This window comes from Alosa pseudoharengus, unplaced genomic scaffold (genome assembly GCF_046254945.1).
Source record: "Alosa pseudoharengus isolate Yale_2024_CS ecotype anadromous, Long Island Sound unplaced genomic scaffold, YU_APseudo_1.1 YU_APseudo_1.1_scf_19, whole genome shotgun sequence".
Lineage (NCBI taxonomy): Eukaryota > Metazoa > Chordata > Actinopteri > Clupeiformes > Clupeidae > Alosa > Alosa pseudoharengus.
In genome coordinates, this window is record NW_027468657.1 from 16857099 (window position 1) to 16874924 (window position 17826).

The window sequence follows — 17826 nt, forward strand, 5'->3', positions numbered from 1 at the left end:
CTTGCTTTTGGGCTCCAAGCTGGAGCGTGATTGAAGGCAAAACTGACACGCCTCGGGCTGCAGATATTAGGGGGGAGATAAAGGCCGCTTCCACCACAGGTCTGCTGATGTTCACTAATTTAATTTTCCATTTCTCACAGTGATTCTATCGGGTGAAACGTGAACGCTTCTGGGTCATGAGCAATCAGCGCCGCCAGACAAACACAAGAGTCCAAAGTGGAAACAGTCAACTGTACACACTGGGACATGAACATGTGTATATTTTTTTAAATATTTTTTATTAATGAACATTTATACACAACCAAAACAGTGAATGTAACTGCACAATTAAGTGGGAATCGTCTTCTGAGCACGGCTGGCTGGATGACTGGCATGGCTGACTTTCCAGTGCCCCAGGTGCATGGCACAGGTGGGTTGCGTGGCATGACGACTCCTACGGGCAGTAGGAGGCTTTGTGGGTCCATGGGCTCTTGCGATACGCCTCACATCCTGCGAGCCTTACGGGGGCGGCAGCCATTATGGGGCACAGGGGTGTTGTCTGTAATGGACACCACCTCAAGACCCCCCATGGTCAAACCCTTGATGGCCGACTGGAGAAGACAGACACACACAAAAACTCATTCACATTAAGATGAACAAGTGCACACAGATATACACACACTCGCACAGACACATGAAAGAGCATTATTTTCTCTCCCCTGGTATTCCAAATCAATACAGCAAAAATTCACACTTAATCGGTTTCTCGTTTCAACTTGCCATCATTGATCTGTTCATTCCTGTCCTTACAAATCAAATTTTAAATTAACAGCTTATCTGATAAACCTGTGAATGTCCAACAAATGTCACATAATTACATGCTTGACTGTATTGATGGCAAGAACATGTAGAAGCACTCTGGTTATCCAAAAGGCAACACAGTATGGAAAATCCTACAGAGTAGACACTAACTAAACGTAACAAAAATAAGGAAATATCAAAATTAACATTTATATAACGTTGGAGCAATGTGCAGCTATTCGGTTTGCTGTTTTCATTATTTTAGACAGCACCCATATATATTTTCTGGGTGTCTCCTTTTCTATTTCTCCATTATCAGTGGACATGGACATAAAAGTTTGACTTTCACTATCCAGAACCCTTTTCATTCATTCATTCATTCATTCATTCATTCAACCTTTATTTATTCTCGGAGGTTCATTGAGGGTAGTCCTCATTTTCAGTGAAGCCGAGATTACAGTAACAATGAAATAAAAAAGATATAGTATAATAATTGTAGTAAAAAGTAACAAAACAACTTTCTCTTCTCTATCACTTTTATCTCTTTTTTTAGCAGTGGACATGGATGGACACCTTTGGCTCAGATGTGGCCTACATGGTGAAGACTACTGAGGATCCCATGTGGTGAACACTACTGAGGATCCTACGAGGTGAACACCACTGCAGCTGCTATGTGGTGAACACTACTGAGGATACTACGTAGTGAACACTACTGAGGATCCTACGTGGTGAATACTACTGAGGATCCTACGTGGTGAACACTACTGAGGATCCTACGTGGTGAACACTACTGAGAATACTGCGTAGTGAAGACTACTGAGGATCCTACATGTTGAACACTACTGAGGATCCTACGTGGTGAACACTACTGAGGATACTACGTAGTGAACACTACTGAGGATCCTACATGGTGAACAATGCGGAGACTGCTAGGTGCCTCGTGACAGCTTCCCAGAGTCCAGGTTCAGATGTGAAGCCACAAAGGAGCATCTGTAACATGAGGCTGCATTGCGTCTGTTCTTCCCCCGGTTCTACATCCATGTTGGACTGCTCTCATTTACCGTTGCTGCTGCTGAGTGGCATGCTATTTTATCCCTTTGTCATCTCTGAAAAAGTTGATTTCTATGGAAACTTCTATTGATGGAATAAAGGCATATGGCCCAATATATGTCTGCATTCTTACTAACATTACCCTGAAGCTCTTGTTCACTCTATGAGATCAAAGAGCTACAATAAAAAATATACGTAGATCACCTTCATCAAAATAGCAACATGGGTAGTAGTGTATATTATTATTGACAGAAAACAAAACTAATGTACCAAAAGCGTCTGTACTGCTCCTTCCACTTTCACAGAGTGGTGAGCCATCCTATGTTAGGATTGTAATTAAAATGTGAAATTCTGTGTTAAAGATAATGCTGCGATGATGACAGCCCATTGCTCATCTGTCACCGGGCCGCTGTATAACATGAATGTATTATGGGCCAGAGATTTCAACAAGATGCCGCCCAGTAGCACACAGACGAGGCCAGATTGCACTAATGAGCCCATGAATCTTTCAGTGCAAAACGCCACCGCCACCAAATCACAGACTACCAAATGCCCACGCATCAGGGACAATTTGTCTCATCCATACACAAAAAAAAAAATAAATAAAAAAAAACAGAAAAAAACCCAATAGGGATCAAATCATGTCTTAAGCTGTGTGTGTCTGTGTCTGTGTCTGTGTGTCTGTGTGTGTGTGTGTGTGTGTGTGTGTGTGTGTGTGTGTGTGTGTGTGTGAGAGTGTCTGTGTGTGTGTGTGTGTGTGTGCGCGCGCGCACGTGTCCTCTGTGCACTTTCACATAATAAAGGCATCTATTGTGATCGAGAACAGATTGTTCATAGCGGTGTGTGTGTGTAACATAGAGGAACAAGGCCCACAAGAGGAATCACACTCTTAGTTTTCCGCTCTTAAGACTGATGGAGCAGAGAACCCACGAGACATGATGAGGCGGTGCTGCGGTACAGTACTCACCAAACGCCCGGGGCCGAGGCCTTTGACCACCACCCGCACGAACGTCACCCCCTTCGCCTGTGCCTTCTGCAGAGGAGAAGAGATGGAGATGAGAGGAGGAGCGGAGGACAGGGAAAGGGGAAAAGAGTGGAAAAAAAAGAGGAGGATGAGGGAGAGGAGAGGAGGAGGAGGAGGAGGAGAGGGGGGCAGCAAGGCAGCCCTGACTCGCTTATCAAATGAACTCTAATAAATGAACTCAGTAAACAATTTAGCAGCTCGGGGTGGAGCGAGGGCAAACACTGGCATCTGAAGAAACTCTGATTTGGAGCCGCAGGAGTCTCGTCCCTGAGGGCCTGCGGAGCGTGTTAGTGGGGGTGGGGGTGAAAAAATTACGGGATGTTTTTTTTTTTAAAACGGGGGCTGCCGCCGCACCGGCTCACTTTCATTAGGGCACAAGCGGAGGAAATGATTCATGCTGGGCGCTGTGCTAATGAGAGTCTAGCGGGAGCGACGGCGGCGGCAGAGCCAAACACGTACATTACATTACAGAGCCGAGAGGATGGACAGGAGCGCCGCGGACGCCACTGACCTTGGGCTGATAAAAACACAAGCCAGCTACATTACTGAGCCCAATAAACTGGCGCGCCTCCAGGAAAAAAGCAAAGCAAACTAGTGCCTCTAAGCAAGCAGCTACAGGCAAACATAAATGAATGTCCTTTCATCTGATGCTAAACCAAACATAGCAGAAGGTGCAAGGCAACATTATAAGAGATAAATGATGAACATAACATACTGACATATAGATGGATGTGGGTGCAGAAATCAACTCTGACAGAGAAAGCAACAGATGGGTGGGGTCGTCAGGTGTCCTTACGGCAGACACAAACACCTCAGCAGCCCTATGTGGGTATGCTGCCACCTTGTGGACATTTAAGTAACATGGCCATGATGAATGTTCTTCAGGAGATGAACAGTCTGTATGTCCACATTACCCTTTGTCATGAGATCTTTACAGATCTTTTATAGTTTTGCTTACTCTACAGACCTTTGACACTAGGGGCCCTAATCTGAATGCAGGGCAAAAGTGCAAAGTCAGTCTATGAGCACTGAGCAAAGTTCTCGTGCATCAACTAATCATGCAGTGTGAGACAGCTTCCACCGATGTTTGCATTTAGGATCTCATGGTATTACATTTGCAAATAGATTTTGCATAGTTATTAAGCAAGCTTTAGTTAGACTAGTACTTTGCCCAGTTTTATTATTTTTATTTTTAAAATAGGGCCCTAGGTGGTTAGTACTTTACTAGGCTATCTATTTCATTTGGTCTGTTTTACATCCCACAGAGTTTACTTGACAGGCCTGGGATATTATGTGTTAAAGCAACACCAAAGAGTTTTTTGTACATTAAAATAATGTTTCCAAAATCGTTTCAGTTGTTCATCAACTTGTAACAGGGTGAATGGCAATTCTGCATTCGCTTCGCGGCCCTCTATCGGCTATAACCGCACTATGTAAGTTTGCCAGATTGGGTAGCGGATCTGTAGTTCGATGGAATGAGACATAAGAAACTACAAATTTGACTTGCATCTGATGTCGCAATACATCGTACTTTTATAAGTCATGCAAAATATTCTACCTTGTCTGTGGACTCTCGTTATTTGCAAAGCTGGTGCTGGATAAACAAATAGCGTGCATGCGACAGAGGGAAAGTTCTTTGGTGTTGCTTTAAGTGCCATTAACACGGCCAAATTGAATCGTCAGTAGGCAAAATCTGTTCTGCTCAAAGGGCTGTGATAGAGAAGCATGAGCTGATGTCTTACTGCAGCTGCAGAGATCCCAGCTGTCTGGGCGGCAATAGGTGTTGACTTCTTCACATTCCGGAACCCTTCAGCTCCACAGGAGGTTCTAGCCATATACTGTCCACTGTGGTCTGTAACCTGTATATGTGTGCTGATAAAGCACATTGGGAAGAGAGAGGCAAATGTCCGTAGTTCAGCAGATGGGCCTACTGGTATGGAATTATGTTAAGTATAAGTAAGTATATATACTTTTTTGATCTTTGATCAAGTATATATACTCTTTTGATCTTTTTGGTCTCTGCATTTAAACCAATCGGTGAATTAGTGAAACACAAACAGCACACAGTGAACACACAGTGAGGTGAAGCACACACTAATCCCGGCGCAGTGAGCTGCCTGCTACAACGGCGGCGCTCGGGGAGCAGTGAGGGGTTAGGTGCCTTGCTCAAGGGCACTTCAGCCGCGGCCCACTGGTCGGGGCTTGAACCGGCAACCCTCCGGTTACAAGTCCAGAGTGCTAACCAGTGGGCTACGGCTGCCCTAATTGTTAATTATGTAGTCCAATGGAACCTACTTGTTGTATGTGGCTTTGATGTGAGCAATTGGTAAATCTTCAAATTTCATCCCACCCCATCTCAAAGGACTGTCCTCCCCTGGCATAGGTGGATATATACTGGAAAAAAAGAAGTCAAGGTGGTTTTGATACAGAATGAAATGAAGGGCATAACTGCAGTAATGTGTACAGTCAAATACTGTAAAGTTACATTACTGCTACAATTACCGGTTGTATTCAGTATGTGTGGTACAAAATTATCCTGCTGACTTTATGTTGACTTAAAGCATACCTGAACTCTCTGGAACTGGTTTTAGGGGTAACTGTAGCCTCCTCGGCGGACTCCTGTTGTCTAACCGCACTGGAACATATGGGTCTCCGAGACTCTGGACTTACACTACAACAAAAACATAGACATGAAAACACCATTCACATGTTCACACAAATGGTGAAAACACCATTTTTATTGAGCATTCTGAGAGTTAAGGTCCACAGATACTCCTTATTGTACATCTTATTAATGTAAGGCTAGGGATTACTTCCGACACTGTTGCATTGCATAGCGTACTTACACTGTTGCTCGGACCATGTTAAAGGAAGCCAGAATGTGTTGATTTGCACATCTCGCCAAGCTCGATAACCTAGACGTTAAATTCGACATATTTTATATGATTTTGATCATGTACTACCACCACTAACTCGGTAGCATTACAAAATAAGATGACATTCAAGCTCACGTGTGTCCGCCATGGAAAATTCCTACCTGATGGGGGAAGAATCATGGATGCAATTACCACGTATGCGATTTCAGGGGGGTCTTTGGAAATAAATGTCCCTGTATAATTATTTTAGTGATTTAATATTTTAATACTAATCATCTTGTGGTCAAAGTTATTGCAGAGTAATTTGAATTGATGACAGCATTCAATAATAACCCCTACAAATGCAAATAATAGTCTCACCCAAAAGGAAGCATCATTTTGCACTGCATTGTGGGTCCTGTCAGAGAGGAAAATGGCGGCGCCCTGTCTTGGAATGGTTGTCCGTTCAATGTGGCAGTTCAGAAACATCAACAGGACATCTACAACACTGCTAAAGGGTATCCGACATTTCTCAAGCAGTGGGGAGTGCAGTTGTGCCGTTAAACTTAAATATGAAACGCACAAACCCGCTTCCCAGTGGAAACTCTACGGCGCTGTGTGTCTGCAGAGACTACCCGTGGTCTCTCAAGATCCGAATCCCATTGAACAGAAATTTGTAGATATCATGCAGCAGGTACGGGTTTTTAAAATGTTAACGTCAACGAAGACGTGTTTGTTAACTTTGTGACAGTGACTTATATGGCTCATAAGTCGCACTTTGCCAGTTTAGCTGAATCGTGTAGGTCGGCTGGATGTCTTGGTCTATTCCTTGTCAATGACATGTAGGATTCCACATCCACACAAACAGTCAGGTCAATGGCCTACGTTGTAGTATCATCTTCAAGGGGTTCTACATTGGTTTAGTGTCCAGTCTTCTCTATTTATTTTCTCCTCATAGGTGCTTGTGACATGGAAACTCTGTCTTGGATTTGTGTAATGCTATGATGTATCAGATACTTTGACCTGTGATACAGCCTGTCTTTACTTTGTTCACTTAGTTTGCATGAAAGTTGGCCTATCCATCATTTTTCTGAAATATGCTGCTATGGAAGTTTTCAAACTAAAATCACCATGCTGTTAGTGCATCTAAACAAAACATGCGTAGAAAGAGTAGGCTACTTGGAAATGGATATGTGACAGTTTGTCCTTCTGGATGGCTGTGAGAGACCAACCGATCTCCCTCCTGCTCGCCCAGATGGAACTAGAGCGGAGCCGCCTCTCTGACCACGAGCTGCGACTGCTGGAGGATGCCGAGCGCATGAGCCGCAAGCAGGAGGAAGACTACGACTCGGACGACGAGGACCTCGTCAACCAGGAGATTGTCACGGCGCAGGACGACGAGGACGCCTGGGAGCAGAAGCTGAAACGCTTCCAGCCCACAGGAAGGGCCAATGGTGCGTCTCCTCACATCTTTAATAATCACACACCAACAGGTTGGTTTTAACTCACTATTTTAATTTAATTTAATTTAGTAGAGGTTGGTATTGACCACTATATTCATTTAATTTAGTAGAGGTGCCCTGCATGTCTCAGAGGCAGATATCAGGCCTTTAAGTGTTTTGGAATTCAGGCTTGAGTAAGGGTGTTCAAGATTTAAAGGGACATACATTTTCCTGGCTTGAAGTCCTGGAAATGCAATTCGAGGTTTACTTGTTTGGACAACAATACAATTTTTTCAGCCAAGACCACAGACCAAAAACAGAGCCAGAGCTAATTGAATTTAAGTCAGAGCTAATGTATTCAGAAATTCAGTCAGACATGAGGATCTCCCTTCCATCTCTGCCTGAATTCAATAAATGTGACATTAACACACTGTCCCTGTTCAGGGGCGGCCGGTGAGGACCCCAGCTCACTGGACCGTTGCCTGAGCGACAGCCTGGTGCTGCTGGTCCAGCAGGAGGTGGGCAAGGAGAAAGTGTGGCTACTGCCCCAGCTGCAGTGGACCACAGGGGAGACGCTCCGACAGACCGCAGAGAGGGCCTTAGCCAGCCTGCCAGGTAGCCCACTGTCAACACACACACACACACACACACACACACACACACACACACACACACACACACACTCAGAGTGAGAGAGCTTTGGGAGAGACACACACACTCATGTACGCAACACATGCCATCATGCACACAAACACATGCACATGCGCACACACACACACACACACGCACACACACACACGCACGCACACACACACACACACACACACACACCTACACCTACACATATGCACTTGCACAAATCATGTATGCAGGGAGGCTGTCTATTTGCAGTGACCCATATGGACCATCCTATATAAAGGCACATACTAACACATTTAATAAGGACCATCCTATATAAAGGCACATACTAACACATTTAATACGGACCATCCTATATAAAGGCACATACTAACACATTTAATAAGGACCATCCTTTATAAAGGCACATACTAACACATTTAATACGGACCATCCTATATAAAGGCACATACTAACACATTTAATAAGGACCATCCTATATAAAGGCACATACTAACACATTTAATACGGACCATCCTATATAAAGGCACATACTAACACATTTAATAAGGACCATCCTTTATAAAGGCACATACTAACACATGTCATATGGACCATCCTATATAAAGGCACATACTAACACATTTCATGTGGACCATCCTATATAAAGGCACATACTAACACATTTCATATGGACCATCCTATATAAAGGCACACAAACACATGTCATATGGACCATCCTATATAAAGGCACATACTAACACATTTCATTGCCCATTTGACCCTCATGGAGTCTCAACTGGTACACTGTGGAGTTCAGTGGAGTGGGAGGGTATTGGTGGGAGGGATGCAGGTATGTCACTACATAAGGTCTGTTTTAGAGTGGGAGGTTTGCAGGTATGTCACTCTACATAAGGTCTGTTTAGAGTGGGAGGTTTGCAGGTATGTCACTCTACATAATGTCTGTTTAGAGTGGGAGGTTTACATGTGTAGTATTCTACATGAGTCCGTTTAGAGTGGGAGGTTTGCAGGTGTAGTATTCTACATAGGGTCCGTTTAGAGTGGGAGGGTTGCAGGTGTAGTACTCTACATAGGGTAAGTTTATAGTGGGAGGTTTGCAGGTGTAGTATTCTACATAGGGTCCGTTTAAAGTGGGAGGGTTGCAGGTGTAGTACTCTACATAGGGTAAGTTTAGAGTGGGAGGTTTGCAGGTGTAGTATTCTACATAGGGTCCGTTTAGAGTGGGAGGGTTGCAGGTGTAGTACTCTACATGAGTCCGTTTAGAGTGGGAGGTTTGCAGGTGTAGTACTCTACATAGGGTCCGTTTAGAGTGGGAGGGTTGCAGGTATAGTATTCTACATAGGGTCTGATTAGAGTGAGAGGGTTGCAGGTATAGAGCTCAACATAGGGTCTGATTAAGTTATTGCTGATGGTGGTTGTATTTTGATGAAGGCTGTCAAAATCTAAGAACATAATTCAACAGTCCAGTCTCTGAAATAGGCAGTGTGTTGTTTATGACCTTGAAGATAAGGCCCTCCCTTGTTGGACATGACTTCCTCTCTGAGCCTTTCTCTCCTCTCTCCTTTCTTCTCGTTCCCAGGTACTGATTTAAAGGCGAGATTCCTGGGCAACAGTCCATGCGGGGTATACAAGTTTAAATTCCCTAAAGGCGTTCAAACAGAGAGCTGCGTCGGAGCCAAAGTCTTTTTCTTCAAAGCCCTGCTTTCAAGTGGCACCAATCCCACATCTGAGAAGGGTGCCTTTGTGTGGGTGAAAAAGAGCGAACTGAAGGGGTATCTAAAGCCAGACTACCTGAGACAAGCAGACCGCTTCATCCTGGGCCTGTGAGAAGCCTGGCCAGACAGCGGTCACCACGACAACAGGACAAGTGTCTCATAGCAAAGAGCCAAAACAGGAGGAGCACTTTGAAGCATCTATAATGGAAGTGAGTCCTGACTGCTCTACCACTCATTGAATAACTCAAAAGAAGAACGTTTAAAAGAGACATCCATTTTGTATGCTCTGTATAAAAAAAAGACATCTGAATCATCTTAAATCTGATTAATAGCCTGTTCTAGAAAAGTTCCAGTTGGAGAGATGGCCATAAAAGAGTGTCAAACTAGAGAACGTAGGAGTTAGACGGCTTGACTCTAACCTCATGAGGGATAAGTTATGACTGCTGATGCATATGATGGTATAAAATGAATCCGTTCTTTTTTTATTACTATAAAATGTAAAATAAAAGTATACCCTGTTTATTCCTCCATTGTGGGTCATTTGCTGTCTGTAATTCGATTAGTTTTTTATTACCTAAAATTTACCGATGTGTAAACAGAAACGCTCTCAGCCATATCGGTGTTTGTGCCAGGCATTGTCTGTATGGCTACGTTTGATAAGGCAACGGAAGACAAACGAGAGTGAAATTGACATACTGTTTCGTTGGCTCCCTCGGGGCAAAGTAAGGCCGATTGCACAGAATACCATCTCAAAACCGTTTTGTTCAAGGCACAGTTTTTTACATCTCTGACTGAGTGTACAATGGTGAAGGTGTCCTCCAAGATGCTACTAATACATGTATAATAATGGACAATACAGACAGCTTCAACAGAAAACCAGATAGAAGACAATAAAATTGTACAGTGAGTGTATATGTTATAACAGATTGTTATATTGGCAATATAATAGGAATATAATAAATTTATTTGGAATCTAAAAGATATTTGATGGATTTCATAGTTATGATACACAACTTGTTATAATTAATTAGAATAAGCAACATCTCAAAGATTGTGCTGTTTATCATGTGCTGTTTGATTTCTTACTCTATGCTCCAAAAGATAAAGTATTTAAGTAACACAACGTAGGAATTTCCCCTTTTGTCAGTTTTCAACGTACTGGATACCCATATACCCATGTACCCATGTACATTAGTTTTAAGCCATTATTTTATGGTAACAAAACTACATTGTGTTGCTTTAATAAGTAGTTTATTGTTAAATATTTTTCTTTTTTGAGCAGACAATATTGTGTGGGCTCTCTATGCTACAAACTAAACTTTATTTGATGCACCTAATTGGGAAGTTCATGCTCTCCATATTGCCTTGTGCCATTTTTACCTCATCCCAAATAGTGTGATTTCCATTGCAGTGGGTTTTATGATCAGTATTCTGCCCTCACAGCCTTGCTTCTTTCATAGAGGTCTTGGCAGACAGCTGATGTGGACTTCAGATAAATATTCAGAGAATTGCTTTCGCAGGTTACTCTTTAGGTCAGTGCATGTCTTCAGTCAGTCAGTGGCCTCTTCTTTTTTTTTGCTGCATTGTTGTTGATTTGCTCCAAACTATCCCTCCAAAATGTTTCAAAAGTGATACTTTCTCAAGGTTGTCAATGATGGTACGTAATGCATTTTTAATCACCATGGTCAAAGGCAACCACAAGCAAGCAAACCTACCGTGAGTCTTATCGTCTTGTCAGAAAAATGGTGCTGGAGGAACCTCTGCTCTCCAACAGTTCCTATAGCTAACAGAAATACGCATGTGATGTATGTAAATGGGATTATTCAAAAGAGTCGACACACCATGCCATCTTCTAAATTCTTTAACTGGATTAATATCTTTTCCACTATTGGCAGTAATCGCATTATCCAGCTCATGTAAACATAGCCATTGTTAACCATTGCGCAAAAAAAAAATAGGTCTGTAACACAGAAGCCCTTATAAGTGAGCTTATGACTGTTTGAGATTGATCTGAGTTCTCATGTATCTCTGAGCACCTCTCCTAAGCGTTGGAGGAGTGACACTAAGATCATGCGTATGCGTAGCCCAGGGCACTGGGAGCCTGCTTGGCCTCCATTTGGATTGTAGTGCGTTAGAAATGCTTGAGACGACGATGATTAGAGATGGAGACACACACACACACACACACACACACTGTACACATACACAAGCACTTAAACAAACCCGCATACGATGGCATACACATACCCTCATGATGAGCACACTAACATACACACATACTACTCACAGTAATATACATACACCCACGATGAGTACATATTCATTCACCACCATCCATATTCATACACCCATCCATCGATGCTCTTGTTGTTCTCACAGGACTGCAGCAGAGTTGAGTGGAGTGGAGTGGTGAGGAGTGGTGAGGAGGCGGGGGGGCAGGGGGTGGGGTACAGGAGCAGCCGGCTCAACACAGGAGGTCTGTGTGGGTCGACCCTCCGCACAGATTGGTGTGGGTGGTCTGTGTGTGTGTGTGTGTGTGTGCAAAGAGGGAGATTCTCACACATTGGTTTACTGGCAGTCCTAAAGAACTGAGAGGACACTGCAGAATAATAAAGAGCTGAAACCCACCTCCCTCACACACACACACACACACTGACGTGCGGGGAAGCGAAAACTGCTACGTGAGTGAACATGTCAGGTATGGATTTGTCCTCTAGGGGGCAGTATATAGCCGCCGTGCAGTTAGAAATGGTAATGACCTTACATAACTGGGCTAATTTGGAAGAGGGAAGGATGCTGCTCCACTCATTCCTTTTCATGCATCCTCCTGTTCATCACTGGACTGAAACTGCAGCAATCTGACTGTTACGTCGATGCGGTTGACTGAAGGGGTGTCAAAAAACCTATGATAAATGTGGCCATTTTGAACTGCGAGTGATTATTAGTTATTCATGCAAGGCAGAAGACATACTGGTGATTATAAGATGACATAAGAATGTCATAAGATTTGAGTGTTGCAAAAGGCATGGTGGATTATGACCATTTCATAGGTGTCCTACACTCTTAAAATGAATGTGTTGAAAACAACACAACTTGCCTTGTTTTAACACATCTGTGTCCAGATAGGGACCACACAAGTTTGTGTTGTTTCCTTTTTAAATTTGTTGCACAAAATGTGTTGAACATAGCACAACTTGCATTGAATCAACACAACTTGCGTTGTCTTTTTAACACATCTCTGTGTCCAGATAGGGACAACACATTCTTTTTAAGAGTGTAGGCTTTCTCTGAACCCCTTTTCGATGGTCACAGCTATAAATTAGCTATTAAATAAACTCTTTTACAGATAAGATACAATAATCTGGAGTGCAGCAGATGGTTATCATCTTAATTAATAAACACACACATAGACACACACACACACACACACACACACAAACAACCACACTGTCCTAGAGCTCTGGCGTTAAATACATGAAAACACGTGCTCTCCAGTATACCATGTTGAGAGAGTGCTATTAGACCAGATAGTAGCCACACGATTGGCTGAGTCACTCACAGCGGTAGCACCTGGACAACCTGTAGGCCACAGGTCCACACCTCTGTGTCCTTCTCACCTCAATCAAAGTTGTCGCAGATGAGACAGAAACAAGACAAAAATGAGACAAATACGAGAATGAGATGAGAAACAAACAAGCATCTGGCCCCTGTCCAGCCGCCTCTTCTCCTCTCCTCCTCTACTCCTCCTTTCCCTCTCATTCTTCCTCCTCTCCTCCTTCATCTTCTCCCCCTCTTCTCTCCTCTTCTCATCTTCTCTTCTCCTCTCCTCCTTCCTCCTCCTTTCCCCCTCTCTCCTCCTCCTCTCCTCTCCTGCTCTCCTCCTTTTTTCTTCTTCTCCTTTTCTCCTCTCTCCTCCTTCCTTCTCCTTTCCCATCATTCCTCCTCCTATCCTCCTTTCTCCTCCTCTCTTCCTCCTCTTCTCCTTCATCCTCCTCTCCTCCTCCTCTTTCTCTCTCCTCCTTCCTCCTCCTATTGTCCTTACTCATTCTCTCCTCCTCCTTTCTTCCTCCAATCCTCATTCATCCTCTCCTCTTCCTCTCTTCCTCCAATCCTCCTCTCCTCCTGTCTTCCTGCAATCCTCCTTCATCCTCCTCTCCTCTTCCTCCAATCCTCCTCTCCTCTTCCTCTCTTCCTGCAATCCTCCTTCATCCTCCTCTCCTCCTCCTTTCTTCCTTCAATCCTCATTCATCCTCCTCTCCTCTTCCTCTCTTCCTCCAATCCTCCTCTCCTCTTCCTCTCTTCCTGCAATCCTCCTTCATCCTCCTCTCCTCCTCCTTTCTTCCTCCAATCCTCATTCATCCTCCTCTCCTCTTCCTCTCTTCCTCCAATCCTCCTTCATCCTCCTCTCCTCCTCCTCTTTTCCTCTTCTCCCCCTCTTCTCCTCCTCTCTTCCTCCGCTGCTGCTGTCGTCGTCCTGGCCGGATGTTGAGCTGATAGACGTGCGGCGTAGCGTGGTGCGGTGTGGGCCGGCATGGGCCACAGGAGTTGCTTGACCACCGCTGGGCGTGTTTGTCAGTGTCTGACGCTCGCTGCGGTGATGAGCATATGGAGGTCTGACATGAGAGGTGGTGGCTCTGCGTGTGTGTGTGTGTGTGTGTGTGTGTGTGTGTGTGTGTGTGTGTGTGTGTGTGTGTGTGTGTGTGTGTGTGTGTGTGTGTGTGTGTGTGTGTGTGTGTGTGTGTGTGTGTGTGTGTGTGTGTGTGTGTGTGTGTGTGTGTGTGTGTGTGTGTGTGTGTGTGTTTATGAGTGTGTGTGTGTGTGTTTATGAGTGTGTGTGTCGGGGGTAAGCGGTGACAGTTTAGCGCCATGCTACAGACAGGATGACAGTTGCGTTGGCCCACGGCACAGCAGGGTCAGGCTCCCGGGTTGTGCGTCCTGTCATAGACAGTAGGTCAAAAGGTCACTGTCAGTCTGTCAGGCGGAGGCAGTATGCTGATCACAAGCACTTTGCCTTTCTCCCCTGTCACGCACACCCAAGCACACAAGGAGGCACAGACACACACACACACACAAACACACAAACAGACACAGATACACAAACAGAAACACACACACACTCAAACAGACACAGATACACAAACACACACACAGCCACAGATACACACACACACACACAAACAGACAGACACACACACAATCACATGCACACACACACACACAAACAGACACAAACAGACATACACACAGACACAATCATGCATGTGTATGCACACAGGCACACACACACACACACACACACACACACACACACACAAACAGACACAGGCACAATCATGCATGTGTGTGCGCACACACACACACACACACACACAATCACACGTGTCTGTGCGTTATTCTACAGCATTGTATTGTATTTCCTTTTTCCTGTCTATCTCACAGGAGAAATTAGAACAATTCCTTTCTCGTATCTGACATGTGAAAGGCAATCATGCTCCACAATTAACTAGGATTTTTTTCCACTAAAAATGGGTTATCTTCTGGAGACTATGCAATGCAGTCAATTTGGATTGGGTCTTCGGTGAGACAAATGAGAATGGAGTGTGCGTGCGTGCGTGCGTGCGTGCGTGCGTGCGTGCGTGCGTGCGTGTATGGCGGAAGGGGGTGGTGTGAGAAGGATGTCACTCGAGGCTTTTTGATTTCCAGTTGCAGTTGCCAGAGCTGAAAGATGGAAATGCAATAATCCCCCTTCCAGTTCGGCCTGATAAACATCAAGTGTTTTCATTTTGTTTTCATGAGAGTCATGGTACCCCCTTCCGTCTTACCGTTGTGAGTTATATGTGTGTGTTTTGTGAGTGTAAGCATGAGTTACCATATGTATGTGTGTTAGTGTGAGTTATGTGTGTGTTTTGTTTGTGTCAGCGTCTCTTATGTGTTGTGAATGTTTTGGCCCTTTTCCTGCTTAGCAATGACACCGCGAGCATACGTCAAATTAATTATAAGGACATTAAAACAAGTCATAACATTGTAAGAAGTTGTTTCCTTAATTCTTTTGCAAAGATTTTATATATTTGTAGATCATTTTTCTTCACAAAAATAAGCAAAGTCACTTATGTTGCTAGGCAACCCTTAACAAATGTTACCGGTCTGTTTTTAAATTTCTCCGTTTCTTTTTTTGTGTGTCATATTCTATTCCAAAAGTCCCGTTTTGGGCCGACCTGAGGCCGTCTGGCCCTCAGACCCGGTCAGGCCTCAATCATGGAAATATATAAAGTACGAGGCTTTACCCCGGACACAGGGGATTTACCCCATAGTGGAAAAGGACCATTGGTGTGTGTGTGTTTTGTGAATGTTAGTGTAAGATGTGTGTGTCTTATATGTGTGTTTTGTGAGTGTTTTGTTTTAACTATTTGCACACTTATGAAGTAGATCCAATTTGTTGGCTGTATTTCACTTGTATATTAATTCGCTGAACTCATTGTGAAGTTTAAATGAACTGTCATGTTGCATTCAAGCTAATATGACGGAGGTGGATTTAGTTGGATGGCAGTAGGCTAAGTAAAATAGCAATGTGTCAAAGCTAAGGTTCGTCAGAATCCTGGGATATACCTACTTGACAACGGGAGAGATGGAACTAACGACTGGCCTTTGGCCATTAGTTTATATCTGGTGGAAAGAAGTAGTTCTACAAGCGAATTTTTACATAACAGGAAATGAACACAATGCAAGTGGCAACAGTGGAATAAGCGGGATAATGGACTCAACGGTGTTCGGTTCACAGAAATAAATGCACTTACAAGGCTCTGCTGCACGTCGGGGCCGTTTTACAATCTCAAGCGTGCATTTATTTCTGTGAACCGAATGCCGTGTCGCCCATTGTCGCTTACTTAAATGTGTGTGTTTGTTTGTGTGAAGTGTGAGTAATGTGTATGTTTTATGATTGTAAGTTACATGTGTGTTTTTGTTTTAGTGTGAATTATGTGTGTGTGCTTATGTGTGTGTGTGTGTATGTGTGTGTGTATGTATGTGCGTTTTGCGAGTCTGTGTATGTGTGTGTGAGCTATAAGTGTGTGCCATGAGGATGGAACACACACAGCCCAAACCATCTCACAAACAGGCATGAGGAATGTGGAACTGTGACAAAAATGCCAGAATATGCTACAATGCTACGATTCAATTCAATTCAATTCTGTTCAGTTTTATTTATGTAGCAGCGTTACGTAAGATTATTATACGGCTCTTCACAATGCTAGTAGAACGCTCCATTGACTTGAATGGGATTTCCCAAAGTTCTAGCGGTAAGATATATTCATGTAATTACCGCTGCAAACATATAATTACCGCTGTCAATGGCAACGGGTTTTGTGCTTCTGATACGTCTTTCATATCACTACGCAAGGACTGGAACTTCATTCAAACTTCATTCAAATGTGAAAGCAGACGGTTGATCAGCTGTATGTACTGTATGTACGTATGTAAGGGATAATGTATAGAACGCCGGTCATTACTGGGAAAATAAGTCCCGACATTTGTTGAGAAACAAATAGTTCGCAACAACACACGCTGCTGAACTTGAATCAAACATTCAAGTTCAGCAGCGTGTGTTGTTGCGAACTATTTGTTTCTCAACAAATGCCACGATGAACGGTAACCAATAGGCTAGGTTATGTAGGCTGAGTGGTATCGTGGGGAGTTTATTATTTCGTTTTGGCAAGTAACCGTATAATAAGCGGGATAATGTATAGAACGCCGGTCATTAAAATAAGTCCCTTCACGGCGGAACAAGACGCCCTGAAGAGACGTCCGGTTCGCCCTGTCGGGACTTATTTTCCCAGTAATGACCGGCGTTCTATACATTATCCCTTACATACGTCGCAAGGCATTTTAGAGAGCCCAGCTTGAACATCAACCTTGATCCTTCATTTTTTTTTAAATTCTTTCTTCTTTGTGTGTGACAGTTGAGTGGTACCCACCCTATCTGTCTTCCTCCCTTCATTGTGAGTGTGTGTGTGTGTGTGTGTGTGTGTGTGACAGCTGAGTGGTACCCACCCTATCTGTCTTCCTTACCCTTGCTCACATTCTCTCCCTGTCTCTGCTTCCAGCACTCATAAAAAATCTAAGAACCATGCTTGTGGGTGTGTGTGTGTGTGTGTGTGTGTGTGTGTGTGTGTGTGTGTGTGTGTGTATGTGTGTGTGTGTGTGTGTGTGTGTGTGTGTGTGTGTGTGTGTGTGTGTGTGTGTGAGAGTGTCTGTGTGTGTGTGTGTGTGTGTGTGTGTGTGTGTGTGTGTGTGTGTGTGTGTGTGTGTGTGAGAGTGTCTGTGTG

General features: G+C 43.9%; 2 protein-coding genes across 3 annotated transcripts; one reads left to right on the plus strand and one right to left on the minus strand.

The window, feature by feature from the left end:
• Positions 1 to 259: 259 nt before the first annotated feature.
• On the minus strand, positions 260 to 5868 carry mrps11 (mitochondrial ribosomal protein S11). The gene is made up of 6 exons (XM_076291887.1): positions 5701 to 5868; positions 5421 to 5525; positions 5150 to 5248; positions 4597 to 4726; positions 2798 to 2863; positions 260 to 590 (listed from the first exon to the last, which is right to left on the minus strand). The coding sequence occupies exons 1-6, from the start codon at positions 5787 to 5789 to the stop codon at positions 483 to 485; spliced, it is 597 nt and encodes a 198-aa protein (XP_076148002.1). The 5' UTR covers positions 5790 to 5868; the 3' UTR covers positions 260 to 482.
• A 269-nt stretch (positions 5869 to 6137) lies between these two features.
• On the plus strand, positions 6138 to 10035 carry mrpl46 (mitochondrial ribosomal protein L46). Of its 2 annotated transcripts, none has more exons than XM_076292885.1 (4): positions 6138 to 6403; positions 6965 to 7202; positions 7596 to 7766; positions 9370 to 10035. In XM_076292885.1, exons 1-4 carry the CDS (start codon positions 6143 to 6145, stop codon positions 9615 to 9617), a joined length of 918 nt encoding a protein of 305 aa, XP_076149000.1. In that variant the 5' UTR covers positions 6138 to 6142; the 3' UTR covers positions 9618 to 10035. The 2 variants fall into 2 exon arrangements, with proteins under 2 accessions (XP_076149000.1, XP_076149001.1); XM_076292886.1 differs by having other exon boundaries at positions 6965 to 7163.
• Positions 10036 to 17826: the final 7791 nt, after the last annotated feature.